The sequence below is a fragment of the Myripristis murdjan genome, chromosome 9 (assembly GCF_902150065.1).
Source record: "Myripristis murdjan chromosome 9, fMyrMur1.1, whole genome shotgun sequence".
Lineage (NCBI taxonomy): Eukaryota > Metazoa > Chordata > Actinopteri > Holocentriformes > Holocentridae > Myripristis > Myripristis murdjan.
Genome location: NC_043988.1, coordinates 639,463 through 652,713, shown reverse-complemented (window position 1 = coordinate 652,713; position 13,251 = coordinate 639,463). Strand labels below are relative to the sequence as shown.

The following is a 13,251-nucleotide window of genomic DNA, read 5'->3' as shown; positions in this document are numbered from 1 at the left end:
GGCTATATGGGCATCACATTGTTTTTATTGGAGCTCCACGCCTGTATATGCAAAAACTGAAAAACAAAACAGAGAGAAAAAAGAAGACTGAAGACCAAATATTGAATACTACACAGCAACAAATAGCACTTGAGCCTAAACCAGCTTCATCTATCGCTCTGTTGGTGGAGGATTCAATCTACATAGCTATGTTGCAAGTGGTTCATGGTACAGCAGATAGATGATATATATTGGCTATTTTAAATATCTGAAAGATATTTTGGGTGTTATGAATGATAGAATGCTTCTATCATTTCAAAATTCTGTGTAAGGCTCCTATGCAGGGGTGGAAATCAACACAGCCACCAGCCAAATGTCAGTTTTTATTTTGGCTGGGACAGTTCAGTGTCCACATTTCTTGCCACTTTGGATGGTAATCAACCATCATTTGCAAGTTTTTTTTTTTTTTGTTGTTGTTTTTTTTGATTACAAAACAAAACAAAACAAAACAAAACAAAACAACAGTTTGATTGGTAAAACAGCCTAAATGGCTGGGAATTTTGGAATTTACCACCCAATGTGGCTGGTAGTCAAAACCCACTAGTTTCCTGCCCTGGTTGTATAGCCATCACCAATCCATACCAAAACCAAAACAACTGAACAGACCCAAAAACGAAATGCCAGTTAGTGGTGATACAAAAGTCTGTCAAATTCAAATGGGGTAGTAGCAATAGCGGGTGGGATTGGATTTATGCCTTCCATCCTCTGCTTAGAGACCAGTAAGGTCCACAATGGCCTTGATGAAGATGGTGTCATCACGTATGTAGGAGTTTTTAGAGTCCAGCTTGGACAGTGGACAGAAGAGCGGGCAACCGCTGGCGATGTTCATGTCACTGACAGGTCTCTGGAAGGACGAAGAAGAGATGTCGGGCCGGAAGGCATCAATTATATGCTCCCGGTTGTTCTGGTCCAGCAGCATTAGGGTGACCTGGACACACATGTTCGGAACATCAAGCCTTACATCTGTTTTCATGGCAAAACTGCAGCTGAGCCATTAATGCAGGCTGTTGCATGCTATTCGTATTTCAACTACAGCAAGACTGACCAAGTGATGTGGTGACAGACAAAGAGCTGGACTACTTAGAATTAGTGCAATATGTATATCTATCTATCTATCTACATATATATATATATGTGTGTGTGTGTGTGTGTGTGTGTGTATACACTATCGGTCAAAAGTTGGGACACACCTTCTCATTTAATGTTTTTTCTTTATTTTCATGACTATTTACAGTGTAGATTCTCACTGAAGGTATCAAAACTATGAATGAACACATATGGAATTATGTAGTAAACAAAAAAGTGTGAAATAACTCAAAACATGTTTTATATTTTAGATTCTTCAAAACAGCCACCCTTTGCTCTGATTACTGCGTTGCACACTCTTGGCATTCTCTCGATGAGCTTCAAGAGGTAGTCACCTGAAATGGTTTTCCAACAGTCTTGAAGGAGTTCCCAGAGATGCTGAGCACTTGTTGGCCCCTTTGCCTTCACTCTGTGGTCCAGCTCACCCCAAACCATCTCAATTGGGTTCAGGTCCGGTGACTGTGGAGGCCAGGTCATCTGCCGCAGCACTCCATCACTCTCCTTGGTCAAATAGCCCTTACACAGCCTGGAGGTGTGTTTGGGCTCACTGTCATGTTGAAAAATAAATGATGGTCCAACTAAACGCAAACCGGATGGGATGGCATGTCGCTGCAGGATGCTGTGGTAGCCATGCTGGTTCAGTGTGCCTTCAATTTTGAATGAATCCCCAACAGTATCACCAGCAAAACACCCCCACACCATCACACTTCCTCCTCCATGCGTCACAGTGGGAACCAGGCATGTGGAATCCATCCGTTCACCTTTTCTGCGTCTCACAAAGACACGACGGGTGGAACCAAAGATCTCAAATTTGGACTCATCAGACCAAAGCACAGATTTCCACTTTGTTTGGGCCAAGAAACACAAATAATGTCCATTCCTTGTGTTTCTTGGCCCAAACAAATGTCTTCTGCTTGTTGCTTTTCCTTAGTTAACTTGTGATTTCTGAAGCTGGTGACTCAGATGAACTTATCCTCAGCAGCAGTGGTGACTCTTGGTCTTCCTTTCCTGGGGCGGCCCTCATGTGAGCCAGTTTCGTCGTAGCGCTTGATGGTTTTTGCGACTCCACTTGGGGACACATTTAAAGTTTTTGCAATTTTCTGGACTGACTGACCTTCAGTTATTAAAGTAATGATGGACTGTCATTTCTCTTTACTTTGCTGATTGGTTCTTGCCATAATATGAATTCTAACAGTTGTCAAATAGGGCTGTCAGCTGGGTACCAACTTGACTTCTGCACAACACAACTGATTGTCCAAACCCCATTAAGAAGGCAAGAAATTCCACAAATGAACCCTGACAAGGCACACCTGTGAAGTGAAAACTATTTCAGGTGACTACCTCTTGAAGCTCACTGAGAGAAGGCCAAGGGTTTGCAGCGCTGTCAACAAAGCAAAGGGTGGCTACTTTGAGGAAGCTAAAATATAAAACATATTTAGAGTTATTTAACAGTTATTTTTCTTTGCTACATAATTCAATGTATCTTGCTTCATATATTTAATGTCTTCAGTATGTAATTACAATGTAGAAAGTAGTAAAAATAAAGAAAAAATATTGAATGAGAAGATGTGTCCAAACTTTTGACTGGTAGTGTATATTAAAAAAAATTAAAGGACTAATTCCAATCAATTAAACTTAATAAAACAGCAAAGAGTAATTACATGATGATATGAAGATAAATTGATTAAAGATGAAATAAAGATGACTAATGATATAAAATAAGTCACAAAATAAAAAATAGAAAATCAGAGGAATCAAAACAAAGGAATCAAATCAAAATAAAATGAAAAATTTAATTATGAATAAAATGTAATGAATTGTGGATTCAAAAGTCACCTGCAATAAGGCCATAGAAAGTGGATGTGTAGAACCAGGGTGGGCCTTTTGTTTACAGCAAATCACAGCTATGAGTATTTCTGGGTGGTTCATCGTGCCATTGACAACAGCGGTTAACATTCAACTGATGTCATCGTGCCAGCATAAGAGTTTGTTCATGTCGGTGACACAACTGACACACGGCTAACAGAAACATGTTTTACCAAGAAAATGAATGAAAAATGCGGAAATAACTTTGTGGCTCTTGATTTTGATCCAAATTTAGAAAAAATAAATACGTTTGTTCTGGAAGAAACTGAGCGTTACCTGTTGGCTTTGCCAGAACATTATTGAATAAATAACTTTACCAGCACATAGATGATTTTAATTATTTTTGTATGTTAACAATCCCTTTGATGTTGTTGCAAGCTGTGACACCGTGACATAGAGAGACAAACAGAACCACCAAATGACAAGATGCTTATTTTGTTATGACAGAAGTTATTCAGACAAACTCCTCTGCTGACACAGTGGTATCACTTGTATATGTACAGCTGTTGCCATGCCAAAATGAACCACCCAAAAACACTCTGATTTGCCATGAAACAAAGGCCCCCGCTAGTTCTACCCATTCAATTTAAATGGGTAAAGCTACCCAAAAAGTTCTCCATGGGCCAAATTCAGCAAAAAGCAAAAAATGGGACTTTGTGGACCTTTGCAGTGTCTCATTAAAAATTGCCCCAAGCATATCGTAAAGTTTCTCTATTAGGAAACTCTTTATGGCTTGCTACAATTTGAAGGAAAAAAAAAAAAATCATCACTGTCCAACAGCATTATTTTCAACTTGGTGGTAACCAGTGATCATGAAGTTTTACCTTCTGATTAAATGGCCACTTCAGCAGTGCGTCGCTGTGCCCTCTCATCACCACAAAGAACAGAGACAAGTGGGTACCGCGGCCCGTCCCATCCCCATTCAGGTAGATCCGCAAACACATCTTGTAGCCATATTTACTTGTATAAAAGGCTGGAGAACACAACAGAGCCACGCAGCAGCATCATGTGCATAAATTTACTGCCATTCAAGAGTGGAGGCTTTACATGGAGGGATGCTACAGGACAGTAAACACTGACTCTAGACCGGAACTCTGAGCTGTTGATATTGATAAAAAGGTGTTACCGGGTGAGAACATGGCAGGGGCCCGGCCAGCAACAGCATCCTGCCTCTTCTTGGTGAAGTCGGAGATCTTCCATACAAAGATACCATCAAAGGTGGCTGCTGACATCTCCCTCATCTTCCCCTCCATCTCCACGATGGACAGGTCTCTCAAACCTACTGTTCTCTCTAGCTGACGCACCTGCAGCACATCCACACAGTTCCATACATTTTACCACTTTTTCAGGAGATGCAGAGACCCATTAACCCCCTAAAAGAAAAAGAAAGCTGACCATGATGCCACTCATAAGTGATGATGGCTGTAGAGCAGTAGCAGCTTTCTTAGCTATCTGACAACATGGACACATTTTTAAAACCAAGAGCAGTTGATCATCTTCAACAAAGATGCACCACAAAAAAAGTAGCATGAATCATTAACTGGTTATGGCTTTGTAGCCTGTCAAGGAACTGATGGTGTGTTCTTTGCCTGGAAAACTTGTTGTGTGGTAACTCTAGAGTCACTAGAAATTGAAATGTCAAACAAATAATATTTTTTATTGATTTATTTGTATTGGATGTAAAGCAGTGTTTCAGAAATAAATATAGAGCAAATTATAGAGTGAAGAATTAACGCTAATTATGGCTATAAGGAATTTGATAGCTGAACTACTTTTTGACAACTTTATTTTACCTCACAAAATAATTGTGAGGTAAAATAAACCCAAGACAAACAGTACAACTCGTGCAGAAAATATGTATTTTAGAGTATTCTAATACTGGACTGCAAGGGAATGGAAACTTATAAATGAAACGCTAAATCTGATTCATCATGACTAGTGGGCACTGCAGCAAAGGAAACTACAGCTGTTTTTCAACTCCTTTGAAAAGCATGTCTTTGTGGTACCTTTGACTGTGGATCATCCTGCCTCAGAATTAAAGAGATTTACCTGATGTAATAAAGGTGTAAGGGATAGTAAACAGAGATTTTCTTATTTAGGATTGCTTGTGTACTATTTTAATTATCCAGCAAGTTTTGGGGGTACCTTAAAATTACTATCTTAAAATAAGTTTTAAGATAGATAAGGTAAGAGTTTTCAGGTGCTGCGTTTTCCACTGTACTGCATTCTTGCGGGACTGGCTGGGTGTTCCCCTTGGGTAACAATGTCTCGACACTGGTAAAACCAGTCATCTGTTTTGCAAGTATACAGTTTGTTTGGACTGAAATACATACGCGTCTTACTAGCACTGCAACAATATGCAAACAAATGTTTTCACCTATTACATTGCTGTGGAGACCATTTGTTGAGCCTACTTGAGGATAACAGCCGCAGTTGTAGAGTTAAGCAATCAGTGGCAGGAGGGTTAAAAATCGATATTAGGTTTTGACTGGACTCTAAGATGTCAAAGTAACTTAATCCCTTCCCTGCAAAAAGATCGGTTGCCAAGAGAAATCTATTATTAACAGGCATCTCTCTGCATAGACAGGACTTCACATTACCCTTAATTAAAATTAACTTCCAGGTGTGTGCGGATTCTGGTTGCACTGAGATCAGTTCAGATGGCAATCTTTTTTTTTTTTTTTTTTTTTAAATGTTAACATCTTAACTTTAAATTGACCTGTCAAAAAATTTAATTTTTTAGAAACTTGAAGACAATTTTCTTTTTTCAGTTTTATTTTCATGAATGAAAAATTGAATTAATATGTGTTACACCCTTTAGCCACAGTGTCTTAAGAGCTAAGAAGACCTCCACATTGAGAATAGCCTACGATATGTGGATAAAGCATACATTTGCACTGCACCATCAACAGCTGCTGCTTGTTGCAGGTTCTACTGCATAAAATGCTTAAACAAGGACAAAAGCTTACCTTGCAAACAGAGACATGTTTATGATCATTTTCAAAGCTGCTGTCTCTGGTACTGAAAACTGTGTTACTTTTCAGACAGCCTCCAGATGTAGGTATGAGCGGCAGTGTGTTCACATGAACTTGACTGCAGCTGGGTTTATTTAGGATGGATGGATAGCTAGCTAGATGTACTATATCCACCACAAATTGGGAAGTTCTTGTATTTCGGCAGCAGGTTGTCCGGACATTTCATAAGGACAGTTATACACAAAGGCACAAGGTTGTAATATGAAAAGCAATATTTTTCCCATGCTTGGTCCAAAACCTGCTTCTTTCAGTTCACTGTTTAAGCTAATAGCTAATGACTGTTTACAAAGTCAAGCGAGGGCATGACAGTGACGGAAAGAGGGAGAGGAGATGAGAGGACAGACCACAGGAGGAGCAAATACATTTTTTTTTTATTATTCTTTCAAAAAGTCTGTCACGATATTAATGTCAGAAATAGTTCATAATTTACTGATATTTTGAATTTGTCTCTAGATACATATCTATTAGCTGGATTATTGAATTATTCAAGGTATTTCCCCTAGTTTTAGAGCTTATTTTGAGTTTCTAGTTCTTGTAAAGCTACTTTGATGGACTGTAGTGGAAATTAGAACAGTGTGCAAAGAAATTTGGTTAAAGGATTATTGCTTTTAATAGCATTATTTAAAACATATGAACATGCTGAGGGCTCAACACTGTACAGCAAGTTTCAAAGGAGTGTAAGAGAGAAAGAGGGTGGTACAGTAGTGCCAGACAGACATTTTTTCATGTCCCCTCCGGGAATAACTCTCTGAAATTTTGCTGTTTATTGCTGTTTATTTATACCAAAAATATACTACAATAGAACACTGGATAACATACTTTATAGTTAGTGAGGTAAGGTAGTCAAAAGATGTGCAAATTCACAATGAAGAAGTTTTGTAGGAGTAAAACAGAGTGTACACTGCAAAAACGCAAAATCTTACCAAGATTATTTGTCTTATTTCAAGTCAAAAATGTCTTATTTCTAGTCAAAATATCTCATTACACTTACAATAAGACATGATCACCTCAGAAGTAAATTGTTTTTAGACAATTTTCACTTGTTTCAAGTCAAAATTCACTTGAAACAAGTGAAAATTTGCTTGTTTCATTGGCAAAATTTGCCAGTGGAAAAAGTGAAAATTCACTTGAAATAAGTGAAAATTAGCTAGAAACAAGAAACAAATTTTGCCAATGAAACAAGCAAATTTTCACTTGAAATAAGAGACAATTGTGCCCTTTTGGTAGCTCCAAACAACAGAGGAAGTGGAGGTGCAAAAAGCTAAGTGGAGTGTCAACTGACAAGCAGGTAAGTAGATAATAACATAATTTTCACCTTGGTGTGAACAGTTCCTTCAATACTCACTCACAGGCTACACTGGCACAATGTGAACAAGCCAGAGGCCAGTCTTTAGTCTTAAGTTCTATGAACGTGCTGGTCAGTCATGCTCATGCATATTTAGCAATGTTTTAGTGAAAGTACACTGGTTGGGAACCTAAGAATAGAGAGTCAAGGATCAGATTATACCGCATTAAGAGTTTGAGAATTTGAAACAGATCACTGTAATAAATGTAAAGCTGTGGCAACTAATTATTTTCGGTTGCGATTGCTTTTATTAGGCCGGTTTTCTAATTCAAACAGTTGAATGTAAACATCTTAGTTGGATTCATAATTCATCCAATTAAAAATAAGTTGTTTGCATAATATGTGTCTCATGGTCATTCAACTACAAATTGTTCATTGGGAATGCCAACTAAAAAAAGGTACTGCAACAAGTTACCGATGGAGTGACGTACCGACGTACTGACGGTGAGCGTATTGTTTTCCTTCCTGTTCTTGAGCTGTGCTCGACTAGTTTGTTGTTAGCAGATTTTAGCGTAATTTTCCACGTTTAAATAATCCCAATCTGCCTTACTTTGGGCCTGTAACTCATTAGCTGCTGTACATTAACACGTCATCTCGTTTTTACCAAGCATACAACCTTTTCCTCCTCCCTAGCGCCTTTTCTCTGCCCGTCGCTTGACATAGCTTAACTGCTAGCGATGGCTTCCTCCTCTCCCTCCCTCTCCCCTTCCCTTTCCTGCTCGGCGTGTGGTATGTTTAGCTATTCCTCTGCCTCCTTTAGTGACCATGCTACTGGTAAATGTAAGAACTGTGATAGAATAGAAGCGCTGGAGGCGAGGCTCAGTGAGTTAGAAGCCCTGCTTCGCACCAAAGATAGCCAGCCAGAGATAGCTAGCCAGTCACCCCCCATAGCCGGTGCGAGCAGAACTGCTGGCTAAGGCTAAACGTAAATATGGTACGATTATTATCCACTGCGGCACAAATGACTCTCGGCAACGCCAGTCGGAGGTCACTAAAATTAGTGTTGAATCGGCGTGTGCTTATGCCAAAACAATGGCGGACTCCGTAGTCTTCTCTGGACCCCTGCCCAATCTGACCTCGGATGAGATGTTTAGCCGCATGTCATCCTTTCGCCGCTGGCTGTCTAGGTGGTGTCCAGAAAATGATGTGGGCTTTATTGACAATTGGCATACATTCTGGGGAAAACCTGGTCTGATTAGGAGAGACGGCCTCCATCCCACTTTGGATGGGGCAGCTCTCATTTCTAGTAATATGGACAAGTTTATTAGAACCAAAGCCTGACAACCCAGAGATGAGACCAGGACCTGGCTAAATGAAAATGACTATGTGCGTATTAATGAGTCAACCCCTCCTAGCCATATTAATATTCATGTTCCTCGGGATGGTCGAGGTGGTGGAGTTGCAGCTATTTTTAACTCAAAATTGGCTATAACACCAAAACCTAAATTTAAGTACAATTCATTTGAAAGCCTAATTCTTACTCTTTTTTATCCAGCTTGGAAGGCAGTTCAACCAATCTTGTTTGCCATTATATACCGTCCTCCTAACTCAGCGTATTCTGAATTTCTGTTAGAATTCCCAGATTTCTTATCAGATTTAGTTCTCAGCGCTGATAAAGTGATTATAGTTGGAGATTTTAACATCCATACTGACACGGAAAACTCTCTTAACACGGCGTTCATTTTGTTACTGGACTCAATTGGCTTCTCTCAGAGAGTAAATGAACCTACCCATAAAGATAATCACACCCTTGACCTTGTCCTTACTTATGGAATTGACATTGAACATTTGACAGTGTTTCCACAGAATCCTCTCTTATCTGACCATTATCTGATTACCTTTGAATTCCTTCTTCAGGATTACCGTCCGCTTGAAAAAAGCGTCTCTACTAGATGCTTATCTGATACTGCTGTTGCTAATTTTAAGGAGGAACTCCCATCAGCTCTGAGTTTACTACCAAGTCTAAATTTAACTGATGACTCTTATGCTTCCTTTAGTCCCTCGCAAATTGATAATCTCTGCGATAGTGTTGCACCGTCACTACGAACGACACTTGACGCCGTCGCTCCTCTTAAAAAGAAGACTATAAAACAAAAGAGGTTAGCTCCATGGTATAACTCACATACTCGTGAGCTGAAACGAACCTCACAGAGACTCGAAAGGTTATGGCGCTCTTCCAAAACGGAAGAATCTCGCTTATCCTGGCAACATAGTCTAAAATTTTACAGAAAGGCCCTCCGCGTCACTAAAACGGCCTACTACTCAAAAAAAAAAATAATCCCAGGTTTCTTTTTAGCACCTTAGCTAGACTTACAAAGAGTCATAACTCTACTGATCCTTGTATTCCTACAACTCTCAGTAGTAATGACTTTATGAACTTTTTTAATGATAAGATTCTAGCCATTAGAGATAAAATTGATAACATCCTTCCCACAATTGGCATTAACCAAACACCTCTTGAGACATCTATCAAAGATAATAAGCTAGAGACCTTCTCCCTTCAATTATCTCCTCCTCAAATTCATCTACATGTCTCCTGGACCCAATTCCAACCAAGCTGCTTAAAAAAGTATTACCTTTAGTTAGCACATCTCTTCTTGCTATGACCAATATGACTTTATCGACTGGTTACGTGCCACAGTCCTTTAAAGTAGCTGTAATTAAACCACTCCTCAAAAAACCTACTCTTGACTCAGATGTCTTAGCCAACTATAGACCAATATCTAATCTTCCTTTTCTCTCAAAGATATTGGAGAAAGTAGTCGCTAATCAGCTCTGTAGCTACTTAGAGCAAAATGAACTGTTTGAAAACTTTCAGTCAGGATTTAGAGCACACCATAGCACAGAGACAGCTCTGGTGAGAGTTACAAACGACCTCCTAACCGCATCAGATAATGGACTTCTCTCCGTTCTTGTGCTATTGGATCTTAGTGCAGCTTTTGATACCATCGACCATCACATTCTATTACAGAGATTAGAGCACCTAATTGGCATTAAAGGAACAGCTTTAAACTGGTTTAAGTCCTATTTATTAGACCGACATCAGTTTGTTCATGTAAATAACGAATCCTCGTCCTGTGGAAAGGTAAAATATGGTGTTCCGCAGGGCTCTGTGCTTGGCCCTATTTTATTCATCTCGTATATGCTTCCCTTAGGTAATATTATCCGGAAATACTCTGTGAACTTCCATTGTTATGCGGACGATACTCAGTTGTACGTATCCGTAAAGCCAAATATAACTCATCAGCTAAGTAAACTTGAAGCCTGCCTTAAGGAGATAAAGGCCTGGATGGCCACCAATTTTCTACTATTAAACTCAGAGAAAACAGAAGTTATCATGTTCGGCCCTAAATACCTTAGGGAATCAGGGCCCTATCTTGCGCCAGACTCCCTAAACCCGCTATCTGCGGATTTAGGATTTAGGAAGAGGCGTTCCCCCGTAAAATTGCTATCTTGTGCACCTCCCGCTATCCGCAAAACACCTGCGCTACCCGCTATATTATGTATAGGCGTGTTTTGGGCGTTACGCCAGTTAAACCAATCAGTGTGCCAGGTGCCATTGCCTTTAAGGGCAGGATGCGCTATCCTAAATCCTAAATCCTAAACCCGCGATGGAGAGAGGGAGGTAGATTTTCTCAGGGCTTCTGCTGAGGCTAAAGCAAGGTGGCTTTATATACATATTATATATTATATTATAGGCGAGTTAATTCGGGAGATGGAGCCACATGTGTCCAAGTGGACGTGTCACAAGGTTGTACTGATTGAGTAAAATCCCCGGGTCACACACCACACACAAGAGGCAGAGGGGGAACTATGTGTAAACTAATTTATTGACAAGGTAGATTGGGCAAATACAATATTAAAATAATAATAAAAATATAGCACAGCTGCTGGCTTATGATAAAACAATAAAACGTGCTGGGGTAAGTGTCCAATTAAAACAGTCTTTCCTCTAAACAGTCTATATGAGTAATATACTCAGTCCATTCCGGCGGCGTCCCGGTATCAGTCCGACCGTGTGTGTGGCGAGGCTCCGTCAGGGCGTGCATTGAAGCCGCCTGGGCGCGCTCTCCTAACAGCCCAAACTTAGTGTGTGCGCAAGATAGCAACTTTAGGGATAGCGCATGAAACACGCCCACGACGCACCTCCAGGCGCAAATGATGCAGTCGGCATAACGGATAGCGGGTAGCGGGTGGCGCAAGATACCATTTAGGGATAGCGGAAGCTCCTAAATCCGCAATTTGCGGGTAGCGGGTCGTGGCAGCGGATAGCGGGTGGCACAAGATAGGGCCCTCAGTTTCTAATGACATAGCTACTCTGGATGGCATTACTTTGGCCCCCGGCTCCACAGTAAGGAACCTCGGAGTCATTTTCGATGCGGATTTGTCCTTTACCTCCCATATTAAATAGGTCTCTAAAAGCGCCTTTTTTCACTTGCGTAATATCTCAAAAGTCCGACATATCTTGTCTCAGAGTGACGCAGAAAAATTAATTCACGCCTTCGTTACCTCTAGGTTAGACTACTGTAACTCCTTATTATCAGGTTGTACCAGCAAGTCGTTAAAGACTCTCCAGCTGGTCCAAAACGCTGCTGCACGTGTGCTGACTAGAACTAGGAGAAGAGATCATATTACTCCAATATTGGCTTCTTTACATTGGCTACCTGTAGAATCTAGAATAGAATTTAAAATTCTTCTCCTCACCTATAAAGCTCTTAATGGGCAGGCACCATCTTATCTGAAAGAGCTCATAGTTCCTTATCACCCTGCCAGAGCACTGCGCTCCCAAAATGCAGGTTTATTGGTGGTTCCCAAAATCTCTAAAACTAGATCGGGAGGCAGATCCTTCCAATTCCAGGCTCCCCGTTTGTGGAACAATCTTCCTATCTCAGTACGGAGGGCAGATTCACTCTCTATCTTTAAGAGTAGACTTAAAACTTTCCTTTTTGACAAAGCTTATAGTTAGGGTCGGCCCAGGTTGCCCTGGACCAGCCCTTAGTTATGCTGCTATAGGCCTAGACTGTCGGGGGACTTCATATCATGCTGAGCACTTTCCTCTCTTCTAATCTTCCTCTCCCCTCATCCTTTCTTCTTCCTGTCCCCCCATACCCCTTTTTTGTGCATGCTTGTTCCAGAGTCCACTGCCCCTTTGCTTTCGTTGTGCTTTTTGTGTCTTGTCTAGGTCAAACTGTCCTGCTCATCCTGGAAGGTCATCCAGCTGCAGATGAGATGGCTAGATGCTGCGTGTCACTTCCATCTAGATTACCTGTTCAGGATACCCTGCTGTTTCTGCTGTTGTCTGCTGTCCCAGTTTGTCCCTATCTCCCTGTCTCTGTCTCCTTGTCTCTCTCCCCCCCCCCCCCCCCACCCAACCGGTAGAGGTAGATGACCATCCACCCTGAGTCTGGTTCTACCTGAGGGTTCTTCCCGTTAAAGGGGAGTTTTACCTTGCCACTGTCGCCAAGAGCATGCTCAGGAGGGAATCTGTTGGGTTTCTTGTTTCTCTATTATAATTTGTAGAGCGTGGTCCTTACCTGCTCTACCTGTAAAGCGTCATGAGATAACTTCTGTTGTGATTTGACGCTATATAAATAAAGTTTGATTGATTGAAGTTTGATTGATTGATTAGATAAGAAATTAAGAAATACTGGTCAGTTCAAATAATAACACAGAAAAAATAATTTTGTTTTACATAGCCAGTGTATTTATCAAACAGATACAAGTCAGTGCATTTTACAACAATAAACAACAGCTGCTAACACATAACTATAAAAACACATTTTAAACCAGCATGTATCAATAGGTTCATAAATACAAATGTTTTATCGTTACATTTTAAAACTGGCACAGATAAAATAAAATGTGGCAATATCTCCGTTG

At 40.5% G+C, this 13,251-nt stretch overlaps 1 protein-coding gene across 2 annotated transcripts in view; it reads right to left on the bottom strand.

Moving 5' to 3' along the window:
- Nucleotides 1–426: 426 nt before the first annotated feature.
- Nucleotides 427–13,251, bottom strand: part of traf2a (Tnf receptor-associated factor 2a) — a 75,582-nt gene continuing 62,757 nt past the window's right edge. For both annotated transcript variants that reach the window (XM_030059990.1, XM_030059991.1), the window contains 3 exons: nucleotides 4,118–4,295; nucleotides 3,816–3,964; nucleotides 427–967 (listed from right to left, as the gene is read on the bottom strand). In XM_030059990.1, coding sequence (XP_029915850.1) covers nucleotides 749–967; nucleotides 3,816–3,964; nucleotides 4,118–4,295 — 546 coding nt within the window. In that variant the 3' untranslated portion in view covers nucleotides 427–748. The remainder of the gene's footprint in view (nucleotides 968–3,815; nucleotides 3,965–4,117; nucleotides 4,296–13,251) is intronic.